This window comes from Glycine soja, chromosome 17 (assembly GCF_004193775.1).
Source record: "Glycine soja cultivar W05 chromosome 17, ASM419377v2, whole genome shotgun sequence".
NCBI lineage: Eukaryota > Viridiplantae > Streptophyta > Magnoliopsida > Fabales > Fabaceae > Glycine > Glycine soja.
The window spans coordinates 9,959,546-9,972,858 of NC_041018.1; the positions used below are offsets into that span (position 1 = coordinate 9,959,546).

At 33.7% G+C, this 13,313-nt stretch overlaps 2 protein-coding genes across 3 annotated transcripts; one reads left to right on the forward strand and one right to left on the reverse strand.

The window, feature by feature from the left end:
• Window positions 1–4,247: 4,247 nt before the first annotated feature.
• Window positions 4,248–6,253, forward strand: LOC114392642. 2 transcript variants are annotated; one of them, XM_028353851.1, is made up of 2 exons: window positions 4,248–5,258; window positions 5,777–6,253. In XM_028353851.1, the coding sequence occupies exons 1-2, from the start codon at window positions 4,512–4,514 to the stop codon at window positions 5,840–5,842; spliced, it is 813 nt and encodes a 270-aa protein (XP_028209652.1). In that variant the 5' UTR covers window positions 4,248–4,511; the 3' UTR covers window positions 5,843–6,253. The 2 variants fall into 2 exon arrangements, with proteins under 2 accessions (XP_028209652.1, XP_028209653.1); XM_028353852.1 differs by having other exon boundaries at window positions 5,783–6,253.
• A 1,002-nt stretch (window positions 6,254–7,255) lies between these two features.
• Window positions 7,256–12,839, reverse strand: LOC114393556. Its single transcript, XM_028354914.1, has 9 exons — window positions 12,472–12,839; window positions 11,291–11,880; window positions 11,006–11,205; window positions 9,277–9,357; window positions 9,073–9,159; window positions 8,789–8,921; window positions 8,623–8,694; window positions 7,716–7,865; window positions 7,256–7,533 (listed from the first exon to the last, which is right to left on the reverse strand). Exons 1-9 carry the CDS (start codon window positions 12,837–12,839, stop codon window positions 7,406–7,408), a joined length of 1,809 nt encoding a protein of 602 aa, XP_028210715.1. The 3' UTR covers window positions 7,256–7,405.
• Window positions 12,840–13,313: the final 474 nt, after the last annotated feature.

Here is a 13,313-nt window from a genome sequence, read left to right on the forward strand (position 1 = left end):
ATTAGAATAAGTATAATTTTTAAGAGATTTTTGTAAAAATCAATAATTTTAGCATACATATGTAATAATTTCTGATTAAATTTCAGTCTAAAAATTCTTTACATTTTCATTCTCAGTTCTCAGTGCATAAATCAGTTTCTAAAGTTTAATTTACTCCCTACAATTATCTGCTAGTGTATTTTAGTTTTGAAACTTCAAGAGAATATTATAAATTTTGTTATTGTTTGAAAAAAATTGGTGAAGTAACTAAGAGTGTAAAACATGCACACACTTTATAAATATTTATGAATCGTACGTTTTAAAGTTTAATAATTAAAGTATGCAAAGTCCCAAATTAAAGGGAACAAATTAGATTTTCCCATATAAGTCAACTTAATGATAGATCATTTTAGAAGAAGAAAAGGAATGAGAAATTTATGAATATTAATCTTTAGCAGGAGAACATTAGACATATATATATCCCAAATAATTGCATCTTATAAACACGAACTCCCTTTATAGTCTAGCACGTTTCATTATTATGATGCCATCTTTAACTAAACTCCCCACAGAGAAGTGAACGATTAGCTGGTGTTATGGAAGTTTTTGGTAGAGGAAGCACGCTTCATGCGCCTAAACTCAAGACATGGTGTGTGGTGTTGCACTGTTGCATGTGTGCTTTTTTCACTTGTGTCGAAGAATGGCCTGTGAAGTGAGCCCTAAGGACACACAAATTCGAGACATGGGGCGTGGCCCATAACATCAAGGGACCATTGACGGCTGGCAAACCTTGCTTTACAGTTTACAGTGTTGCAGAATTTGTGGGCATGTTTGCGGATGCTGGAGCAAGGTTGCAAGAGAAAATCACTATCATATTCTTCAATTAATCCTCATATATATACCTAGTTAATAATATGTATTATCTTTTCTTTTTCAATTTAGTTTTATTTTTATATAACATTTTTAGGGGGTAAGACTTAAGAGGGTGGAGTCCCAGTAACGGAGACTTGATTATACAATCTGTCGTATGAGCGATTTTGTCTTGCTCTACTCATCCAATCCTATTCCATTTTAGTTTTACAGTACAAGGAATATGTCTTTTAAGTTATAGAAACTTACATGAAACTGATTCATATTTCTAAAATAAGGTCTAAATAACTTCAAATTTCTGTTAGGTCTAATTGATTTGTTAACTAATATGTTAGTTCAAGTGTTTTGTAATCAGATGTAGTTTCTACTCTTGTTCTACACTTCTACCTTATGTTTTGATAAAAGAGTGGAAAAATTCTTTAATTTGGGCAACTCATGAGTTGAAGACAAGTTTCTTTGATAACCAAAATATATATTTATTTAAAAAAAAACACCAAAATATATATCCTCAGTTTAGTTGAACTAAGCAAAACTGTCCTCTTTTTTTTTTTCAAATATATAAGACTATACGAAAAAAGCATGCATAGCTTCTGAGAACAAGATAGTCATGATCAAACAACTCGATAATTAACACATATGTTTAATCTAACAATTTTTCTAATTTTTTTTTACAATATTCTAAAATTAATTGAAACATTGTTTTTAAATATCATTTTATAACCTGCTTTCATAAAGAGGGAAAAACTTTACCAGTGAAAAAGATCATGGTTAATATGTAGTGAATTAATGATGTAACAATTTCTTATTTAGTATATAACGTACAGTGAATTAAATTTGATTGTAAAAAATAACAATGGTTAAGGTTAGAATGGTAAAACTAGTAAAGCACACTTAATGATATAGGTAAGCATTATTAATAACGATGGAAAAATCAGGACCATGGGAAATCTTAATTATGTCTATCTCACAACGGTTTAGTTAATTGAGATAGGTCATCATTCTTTCATTGCTAATTCAACCTATTTTTTTAGCATATTAATTCAAATATGCCGTTCTAATTAAGGCCTAATCATAGGCTACTGATAGCTATATACTAACTTGCTTTAGGGGACCACGTTTTCAATGATTCACATTTAATTGTTACTATTGTTTTCTTAATTTTCCCTTCATCTAAAACAAATTATTAGATCAATCAATCATTTTAAAGTTCAAATTTTTACAGAATAGAACAAAAATAAGTCATTTCACTTTTATATAATTTTTTTATTTATCTTCATATTTGGCCACTATTATGTTATATGAAGTATTTAATAATTTTGTCAATAATTTAAACTTAAAATCTTACTTAAAAAATTTAAGTTTAATTTCACTTTACTCAAGATGTTCATTTATCTTCACTATATTAATCATCTTATTTTATATATATTCTCCTTTTTAAATCTATATCTTATTAATAAAAAATATTATTTGAAATCAAATTTCTCAAAACATTACTGATAAATGCAACAGAAAGAAGCCTATTTACATTTTACATTCACATGACAAATTATTGACCCTCAATGGTTAGCCCTCAATCTTGACATCACAGCACAGAATCAAATAGAAAATTTTTGAGATATGATAAACATATATCTTATTTTCGAAAATTTTTGTATGGTTTGTAACTTATATATGGTCTAATATTAATTTTTTTCAATAATTTTTTATTGAAAAATTATTGTATGATTTAGGACCAATGAATGTTTATGGTTTCAATTAATATCAACGTGACATGTAACAAAGAGAAAAATAAGGGAAAAAAGTGAAAATAAGATAGAAGAAAAACTAAATGTATACATAATTTTTATTGAAAACTTTTTTCTGTGTAAAATTTTGTTTGTGCTTTTCTTTTGAGTAAAGTTATTTAACCAAACTTATGCTGCACAATAATAATGTAAATTAAGATTGGATGTTCATTACTTATTATGTGTGGCTAGCTATCTTTTTCTTTTGGGGGGAGCTAGCTATCTTTTTCCTTTTTTTTTTTTTCCTTTTGGGCGAGTATCGAGTGTAAGCTGTTAGGTCTGAAGCAGTTGGAAAGTTTTGGACCCTCGGGAAAAAAAAAAAAAATATATATATATATATATATATATATATATATATATATATATATATATATATATATATAAAGCAGTTGGGACCTTATCCAATTGCATGTGGACAGTTCAGGATGCTAAATTACCTAAAACCATTACTAAGTTAAAATGCAATTATTACAAATTTACAATGAAGCTCGTATTGGCTATTTCATCTTTCACTTTTAGTATTACCCCTGCATTAGAAACTTAAAATTTGCAAAGGTAAATTCATTCTGCAAAATTTGAGGGTTGCTGACTAGAAAACCACCGAAGCCTCTTTGTCACGAAGCAAAAAAATATGCTGAAGTCTAGCTACAAGACCAGATCTGCAACTTCAATGTAGATTCCTCAGACTTTTTCTGCAGCTACCTGCAGCCCTTAGATTCCCTCTCTCACTCTTCTTTGATGTAAAAAGTAAAAAGGTTGGATAAAAACTTAAAAAAAAAACTCAGAGTTCACAAGCCTTGTAAATTTGTAATAGAAAAAAACTTCGTACCCGATTGTCCAGAGGTTCTTCGTTATGCGAAGGTATGGAGGAGGGATATTGTATGCAACCTTACCCTTACATATGCAAAGAGGCTGTTTCCGGATTCGAACCCATGACCAACAAGTCACCAAGGCACAACTTTACCGCTGCACCAGGAGTGAGGGTGTATAGATTAATGTATTAATGTATTAATGGTTTAATGCGATATTAAATAAAATACAAGTAAGTTTGATTTAAAAAACAAATATTAATTTTCTCCATAGTTTGAAAGGATCTTCGTTTCAATGAAAATTTTCATGCTTAAGAGGGTATTAATATTAATATATATAGCAAGAAAATTGCAAACTTAATTAAAACGTCACATGCAAGAATAATGTGAAGATCCTTTCAAACAAGGAAGAAATATAATGGATCCTTACATTGGAAAGCTAACCCTCACAACTACAGTTGTTCTTTTGACCGGTTTATTTTTTGACCTTATCATAGTCCCATGTCATGTGGTGTTATGAATAGATGACTCCCAGGTTCGTAAAAATCTATACACCAAATTAAATCTGATGAAAAAAAATACTAGCTGGGGTCCTCTGCATCTAACTGTGCCTGGAAGTAAGCACTTTTGAATATAGTAAAATTTTAACAACTTTGGATTCGAAAAAGTCTGTGTAGGCTCAACTTTGAACTTAAAAAGGTAAACATTAACCCAATAATAATAATAATAATAATAAAAAAGGAGGTGCCAAGTAAGTGTGAGAGAGAGGCTCAACTTAGAATATATAAAAAGGGTTGTTCTTCGCTCACTCTCACTCACAGCCAGTCTATATGCCAGTTTGGAAATATTCTCTCTAAATCCAATTAATGCTGCCATTCACATTTAACACCTCTGGCAGCATCTAGCATTCATTAATTCATTGAGCTTGTGACTAAGTTCATTAATCCTTTCACTCCTTTCATATATTAAAACCCCTCCCATTCCATTTTATTTCCCTCTGGTTTTCATCTTCTGATATATCAACTTCACCAGATCGTGCACTTAGAAGTTCATCACTTTATCATCAAGAATGATGCAAGACTCAATTGGGATCCCTGCTTGCTTTTCTTCTTCAGCAGAGAAGCAGCATAGCCACCACGATCATGATCATGGAGCTGTGACCCGTTCTGGTCAGAGCGTGTACATGTCTGTGTATAGAACAAAGGTTGCTGATCACTGCCGTTTGATCACCATTACATGGTGCAAAAACCTCTTGCTTCATGGGCTTTCGGTGTCAGTGGAAGGCCCAGAAGGAGAAGAACAGTACTACACCTGCAAGGTCGAGCTGAAGCCATGGTACTTTTGGAGGAAACAAGGTTCCAAGCGCTTCATAGTAGATGGCAAAGCCGTTGACATTTTCTGGGACCTTAAAGCTGCAAAATTTAACGGAGAAACAGAACCAACCTCGGAGTACTATGTGGCAGTGGTTTGTGATGAAGAGGTTGTTCTTCTTCTCGGTGATCTAAAGAAAGAGGCATACCGAAGGACGGGGTGTAGGCCAGCACTCATTGACCCCATTTTGGTTTCAAAGAAAGAACACATTTTTGGCAAGAAGAAGTTCTCCACTAGAGCCAAGTTTCACGAGAAGGGTAGGTGGCATGAGATTTCGATTGAGTGCAAGAACAAGGGAAATAATAATTATAATGTGGATTCTTTAAATGGGGTTCAGCCAGAGATGGAGATAAGGATTGATGGGCACTTGGTGATTCATGTGAAGCACTTGCAATGGAAGTTTAGAGGCAACGAATCAATTCATCTCAGCAAAATGAGAGTAGAGGTATATTGGGATGTTCATGATTGGCTTTTTAGTCCTGGTTTAAAGCATGCTTTGTTCATTTTTAAGCCAATTTTGTCATCTAGTACTACTACTATTACTTCTATGTCATCTTCATCACCTTCATTATCATCCTCATCACCTCCTCTATCTACTGTTCATCAGACAAGGAGTTCTGGATCAGTGGAGGGGTTTAGTGTTGGTGGGTCATCAGAATTTTGCTTGTTTCTCTATGCTTGGAAAGTTGAATGAAGGAACCATGTCCATGTAATGTAACCTTAATGGTATATCATCATCAACACCGGCAAAATAAGGTTGAAAATGGACTTGGGTCTCAAAGAGCAAGTTTGGAAATTCATTGCAAAACAACGTTTCCGACAAAAATAATTTTATCAATTGGATCAAAATTCTTACTTTTACCTTCATTTTACTTTTATCCGTTGGATTTAAATTAAAAAGTATGTTGCAATACTTTCAACTACAAATCAAAGATGGGCTAACTAAGTGATCAAATGGTGAAGATGCAGATTGAGATTGGGTTTGGATTGAGAAAGCAAGTGGGGCCAAACAGTGGCTTTGGGAGTTAGTTACAGCTGGGGTTGTGCAAATGCGCATAAGTGTGGACAAGACAGATTGTATCACATTCACAATCACACACATGCCCAATAATGCCTCCATCTAGAGGCATCTACATTTTACCCACATTGGAAAATGCTCTTTCTTGATCCAATATTGGTAAGCGAGCTGTATATGTTTCTTCCAAAATCTATAAACCAACCAAAGGTACATGTTACCTAAATTTTGTATCACACAAAATATATATATATATATGCACAAGATTACTGAACTGAATGTTTGTATTTGCCCATAAAAATTATGTTCATGCATGTGGTGGAAAATGATATATATACCCCGGAAAGGAAGGATGGGTGTTTGGTGATGATGTAGAAACAAGAGTGCAATAATCGATGTATGTGCACCTCACGCATATTAATACACATGATTCTCTTTCTAGTAGTTGGATTATCAGTATCATCCTCATCATTATTGTTTAGCTAAGTCCATTAATCTATTCGTTATTGATTCAGAAACTCTATACAGATTATAATACAAAATAGTCAGTTAGGTGAAGCATTGAAGAAAATGAATAACGAGCCTTAGAAATTAGAAATTTAGAATACTTAGACATTTGTTAAGGCCAAATATATGGTTCTGTTTTTGGTCCGAGGGTAGTATTTTTACATTCATTTTAGTTCTTGTACCCCGTTGGGCTTATAACCCATATGAGAGGCATATTACTACTTAGTAGAGAAGCCTGTAGAAAAGCCATTATTTTTCATTTAATTCAGTGCTACGTGCAGAGTAATAAGTTTTTTTAAAATATACAAAACGATGCATGTAACAAAAACGTACTGTATTAAAATGACGGCAGCATTTGTTGCAAGATAAAAAAAAAAAGAGTAAATTTGTTCTTTGGGGTCAAAAGAAAAGAGCAAGTGAACTACAAGGTTCGTCTTTTTCGGGAAGCAGTTGAAATTTCTTTGACCAAGGAGATTATTAATTCACGTCAACGTCAAAAACAACGATAACTAGGTCACACTGAAAGATTCAAAAGTATGCGGTCAGAGGACTTGGCCGATTTAACGAAGAAAAATAACAGGTAGGCCCAGACGTAACATGTTATTGCTTATCATATAGGTAATAATTTAACCGGCAAAGTGACAAGAACGTTTTAATTAAACTAGGAGCATAAATTTATGGTAGTTCTTGGGAGGTTCTTTAAGTTTTTGTTCAGAATCAATATGGAAGGAGGTTAATATGGTTTCTGGCTATAAAAACCAATTTTTGTATAAAGATCGGTTCTTATGATTAAAAAAATATTTTCTGAGATAATGCATGAGGTTTGTTTTATGTTCTTAGATAATTGTATAATTAGAGTAGAAAATTGTAAATTTTTTTTTTAATCCGATGTGACATGTTAAAATTCACTATAATGATGCTCTTTGCGAGACACTTATATCTTGAAGAATGTGTCGATTAAGCATCAAGGGAAAAAAGGGGGAAAATCTCTGAGGGGTTCCTAATTTTTGTATTTTGTTTCGAGTTTTGCAAAAAATAAGTTGCCAATGGCATACATGGAGGAGATATATTCATTTTGAACCAAAACCAAGCCACCTTGTCAAGAAAAACTTGTTTTTCCCACGAGGGACCTCCTTTTCTGCATGTTGTGGTGCTGGTGCTGGAGAAGGAGATAGCAAAGGTGGCGTAACAAGTTTGACTGCAAGAATAATAGTTAATGTCATCACATTCATACATGTAACATGGTCAATTACTGAGAATATTTGTTTATTAACTAATTAACGGGACTTCATTTATCAAATCACGAGCCACGGGTTCAAAATATGTAAACATTACTAAAAAGCCATAATGGGAATATAAGGAAAGAGAATGAAATGCAACCTGGATTTGGCGAAACCTTGCTAGCTTTAGAACTTTTTGTGTCGAAGGAATTTGTCTTTGAATTTGATATGATGGGTTCACGGTCAGATTTAGAGCTTGACTTTCTCTCACGAACTTTATGCTTCGTATTTCCTTCACTGTTTTGTTCACCTATAATTACCAAGATTATTGTAAAATATCAGTACCATTTCAACCAGATATCATAAATGCAAGATGTCATGAAGCCTATTAACCATATTATAATGTTCAAACTATAGAAAAATGCTGATATTATCTTAACAGAGTAATTACTCTACTGCCTCTAAAATGCATTTAATATTGTAGTTCTGTTTACAAATTAAATAATTAAGGTTCCATATCCAAGGTAATAAAATATTATGTTCAAATTAATCCTTTAGTAATTGAAAAGTATTACTTAAAATTGGCATAAACACTTTAAAAAAAAATTGGACAACCCCAGCTTCCTTGTATAACATTCCATATAATCCTTTAGTAAAAAGAATCCCGTTTCAATCCTAGTATACATCAAGGAATACTATGTTGTATGGAGAGTGGATTGGACATTATTGAAATTTGAAAAGAAATGGCCACATTCTTAATTCTTTTGTTCTGTCAAAATCACCACTTTGTCTTTATCCAACAACATTGTTAAGATAATACCAATCAAAAGAGAGTCTTAGCACCAAAAAGAAAAGAGATACAGCATCCATTGCACTTAAACTGAAGATTTCAAGTAACAAAGAAGTTTCACAGATTCCTTGAATTTTGCAATTTCATTAACAAGGTTACCGGGAAAGATTCAAAGGAACTTGGTCACGGCCAGAGGACCAAGGTCATGGTTCATGCATTTTGGAATTTCAAGAAAATACCCAACAATATGTATAAAAAGGTCAGAATAGATACTTACTTTCAACCGGAGGCCTCCCGTAGTTATGGTTCAAAGCTTCGACAAAAGAAGCGGTTTTTTGGTCTTGCATCACTTCAAGGAACAAAGAAAACATTATTCATTGAACTTAACAATAATCAATAAATTCACAATAACTCAATTTCAATATGTAGAAATATGAACTCACATTGATCAAATAAAGCATATCTGTAATTTGGGGCTGAGCCAACCAATAACAACTGGACTGCCTCTGCATCCCTTGTCATTGATATTGCTGCAGATGCTTTTAGATTCTGTGTGTCTAACAGAATACCAGCAAGCTACGAAAATAAATGCAAGTAATGAGCAACCAAAGTCACATAAAACTAGTTTTTTAATAATTTTCAGAAGCATCTTCTGATGTGGGGGAGTAATAAAGTAAATTAATGGCACAAAAAATTTGTCTAGAAACTAAGGTCATTATAAATTTACCAGTAGTTTCTTTAGCGCAGAGTTTTGTAGTAAATCATAGGCATCCTCACAGTAATTATCAGTAACAACTGTGCATTGGGATCCAACCTTGAAAAACAAAAGAACACATACAATTAATTCTAAAATTCATCTGAGCACATTTCCTTGGGATCAAACTCGTTTTCAAAATTAATTTTCAGATTCATCAATAATTGATAATCCAACCTCGCCAGTAGTGTTTAAGACATCTTGTCCAACCACGAGGACGCTCAGTTGGCCAGTCATCAAAAGGCTTTCCATGTCCACCTGCAAACAAATTCAGTGTCAGATCAGCAAACTAAGCAAAACACATCAAGCCTGAGCCTACTATTCATACCTCCAAACATCATCAGAATTGATCACAAAGAGATAATGTCAGTGTTGTCTAATCCAAACAATTATCAAATCATATATCAGATAACAAATAAGCCAAAAAAGGAGACCTGCACTGCATTTACTTCATGTGAAGGCATATAAATTGCACATGCATCTGAAACTGAAAATCTAAAACTATGAAACATCTATTAATTCATCACTCATTGTCAAAGTCTTGTCTATGTGAAAAGAAGTTCCTATAATTCATTTTTTAAGTTTTATTCTCTATAGAAAGAACTGTAAGTTTTTGTCCTTATACAATTTTCTTTAAGGGATTTATCACTATTAGAAAGTTTTTGTAGCAATTTTATACCATTAGAAAGTCTTCTTTGATAAAGCAAGATGGATCAAAACTTAAGAAGACATGTATGTGTAGGAACTAGAACTTACAATTTTCTGTAGACCGAAACTTAAAACCAGGAAATGAATATTTATTTTTGTACTTATTCCATACCTTATTATAAATTGTAGTTTAAACATATAATTTAGTTCCTATACATGTATATTCTCAATTTCGTCCCGATAAATGAAAACTTATTAAATTGATCTTATACGTGTAAACATTATTGGCTTCCTTCCTATCGTCATATGTTGGTAACTCACGGATTCAACAAAATTTCTTTTGTGATTAAAAAATAGTTTATAATATTCTTACAAAAAAATATCACAAGTTTTTATAAAATACATAATGTCATGACAAAAGAATAATATAAAATACTTAAATTTTTATACATTACAATTATCTTTTATACACTGTAATTATTTCATGGTCAACATTATAAAAAAAAATCTCTTTATATATGTAATCAAACAATTATTCAATATCCATCTTTCTCTAATCATATAATTATGCATTTTATTCTTTATAAAATTAATTGCAAAAAAACATACAAATTCTGTTAATCCATTTATTGCACTTTGAAAATTGGAATGGAATATGGTAGTTAACTCACTTGTACATTCTTAATCATGTTGTACATGTAGTTCATTTTTATTTTGTTGTTATATCTTATATAGCACAATTTTAATTTGGTCTTGTGTAGCACTACACAGGTTAAGAATGCACTACACTTACAAGTATCAAATTAAAAGTACGTTAGAAAATTAATTGCTCACCAAACTCATTTAATTAGTTTGTGTTTGATTTCGGTTTGGAAATTGATTTTGAGTTTAAAATTAATTTTAAATATATTTTTATATATTTTATTTTATGTTAAAAAAATTTAGAATTGATTATAGATTGAAGCAATTTTGAGTAATTTCTATATTAAATTTAAAATTTTATAATAAATTTTACTTTTAATTTAATTTTATAACAAAAATATTCAAATATAAAATCATATATGACTTCAAAAGTAATTTTACAACATCAATTAGATGATCAATTATTTGCATTTGCATCCAAATACATACTTATAAGTCAAGGGAGCAAATTATATGTGTAACGTATGACTTTTTTTTTTCTTTTCTTTTCATGCGAAAACTAGTAAATTAAAAGTCTGGTGAAATCTGAATAAATTTTAAACATTGAAAAAGGTACCTCATCGGTGAAAAGCAATGCATTGGCATCAAGAGCAGCATGGTGAAAGAGCCACGCAGCCTGCTTCAGCTTCCACATGGAGCCTCGCATCACATTCATCACAGGCACCACCACTGCGCGCTCGCTTCCACCCTCCTTCTCCTTCTGCCTATAACCCAAGAGCCACGCGTGGCAAATGGCAGCCACCATCGACGCCGTGCCTGCACCACCACACAAAACTCAATCAATCACTCTCCAACATTCCCACATCACAAAAGAAAAAAGAAAAAAACCATTTTCACTAACTGTTGGAAGGCCCAGAAAGCACGATTTGCGCATTTGCATGTAACTCTCCGCTCGAGATTTTCTTCAACAAAATCCTCTGCTCTTTGAGGAAGCCGTTGAGGCTCGCTTCCTCTCCCTTTGCAAGAACATGCCTTGGCGCGATCCTCTCCTGCGAGCACGTGGAAGACGATATCGTTCTCCGCTGAGCGGATTCCACGAGGTTCCTCGGCGGCGAAAGAGGAGCAGAATCCGACGGAGGATTCTCCGGCGGCGGCGTAGAAGTCTTGAAGGTTCGTCTCGAATTGGGAGGATGGATCCCCTGCGGGTGAGGTGCAGCAGAGGGCTCGGTTTTGAAGCGGGACTTTCGAGGATGATGCTGACGTGGAGGGAGAGAAGGTTTAGGAGAATCAGGAGGAGAAGGAGGTGGTTGTTGTGTGTTATTGTTATTGCTATTGGTCGGTTTGAGAATGTTGGCGAACCAGTTGTGCAGCGCCGTTGCAGGGGATCCATCCCCATCTGATGAAGGCTGAGCGAAAGTGTCTGATTTGTTGCGAGTGTGTTTTGCTGTTTTCGACAGTATCTCATCACTGATCCCTTCCACTGCTCTGTATCTGCTTCATTCACATTATCATCATTATTATAGTATACTACATATCAAAACATACTAACAGCTATATATATATATATATCAAACCAACTTGCCTCATATTGATGAGACACGTTGATTTTTTTTAAAGAATTTATACACAATCTCATTCTTCAATTAGCAACACAGTTTAGTATGATTGTGAGCAGTGAGCACACTACATAGTATATATCAAATCATCGTAACACAACCATCAAAACAACTTGCGTGATATTGACGAGACATGTTAATTTTTGGGAAAGAGTTTGTATACAATCTCATATACCAACTCATTCTTCAATTAGCAACAAAGTTCAATATGATTGTCAACTATATTTTTTAAGCATGTGATCAGATTTCGATAATGTAGTATAGAAAAATGTGAATTAAGGTAAAACAATTTTTTGAATGAAATTTAGTACATCTAGCTCTCAACTAGGAGATATCCGGTCAAAACTGGTTCTTCAATATGAAACTTATGATTATGGAGATAAAATGTTTGATACTGACTTTTTTTTATCAGTCAAAAAGCTTATTTAACTGTTTGATAATTAAGTTTTGTATTAATTTTCCTTACCTTCGGGCAGATCTAGTTCTAGAGAGGGCGTCTCTCCGGTCCGAGGAGGAAGGAAGGGGTGAGGGTGGTTGTGTAGCTCCGAACCTTGGGGACCCTAAAGAGCGAGCCGGAGAATCACAGCGTGAAGGAGAGGAAGCCACGATTCGCCGTGCCTCTTGTAACCATTCTTGTGTCAACCTTGCACTGTTGCTTCTAGTGCTGTCGTCGAACCCTTCCTCGTCGTAGTCGTCGTCGTCGTCCACCGCCACACCTGTGCTACCTGTGAGGTCGTAGGTTTTGTGATCCATGTCTGCTGCCCCGAAAAACATGTCGTTCATGAAGTCCGTGAGGTCCGGCGCAGGTTTTTCCCTGAGCCGTGTCTCTGCCATCTTTTTTTGTAGGCTTAGAGAGCCTTTGGTTTCTCTGCCCAACCTTCGCTCCATTTTTCTGAGTCACCCACCACAACTGGTGCAACCTGAGGATTAACCCTGAGGAGAATAAAAGGTGGCTAGTTTCTGGTAGGGTTGGGGTGTGATGGTGTTAAATTTTAAAGATTGGTAGAAACATAGTAGATACATAGAAAACATCAGTTTGACTGTGGATGCAAAGAATTGGCCGGCGTAGATGCTGTCTTGTTCTCGGCATGTTTGTCTTCGTATTAAGAATGGTCTTTTATATTTTATTCTATGGACTAAAGATATAGTCATGAGTAAAATGAAGATCGATCAGCTTCATTTCAAGTTCAGCAGCTTCTTTTTTATCGAACTCTAGTTGAGTCAAGTTCCATGCCATGGTAACGCTGAGACATTCTTAGTATTGGATGACTGTTAACTCACGAATTTGCATGAATAATCTAATAACGA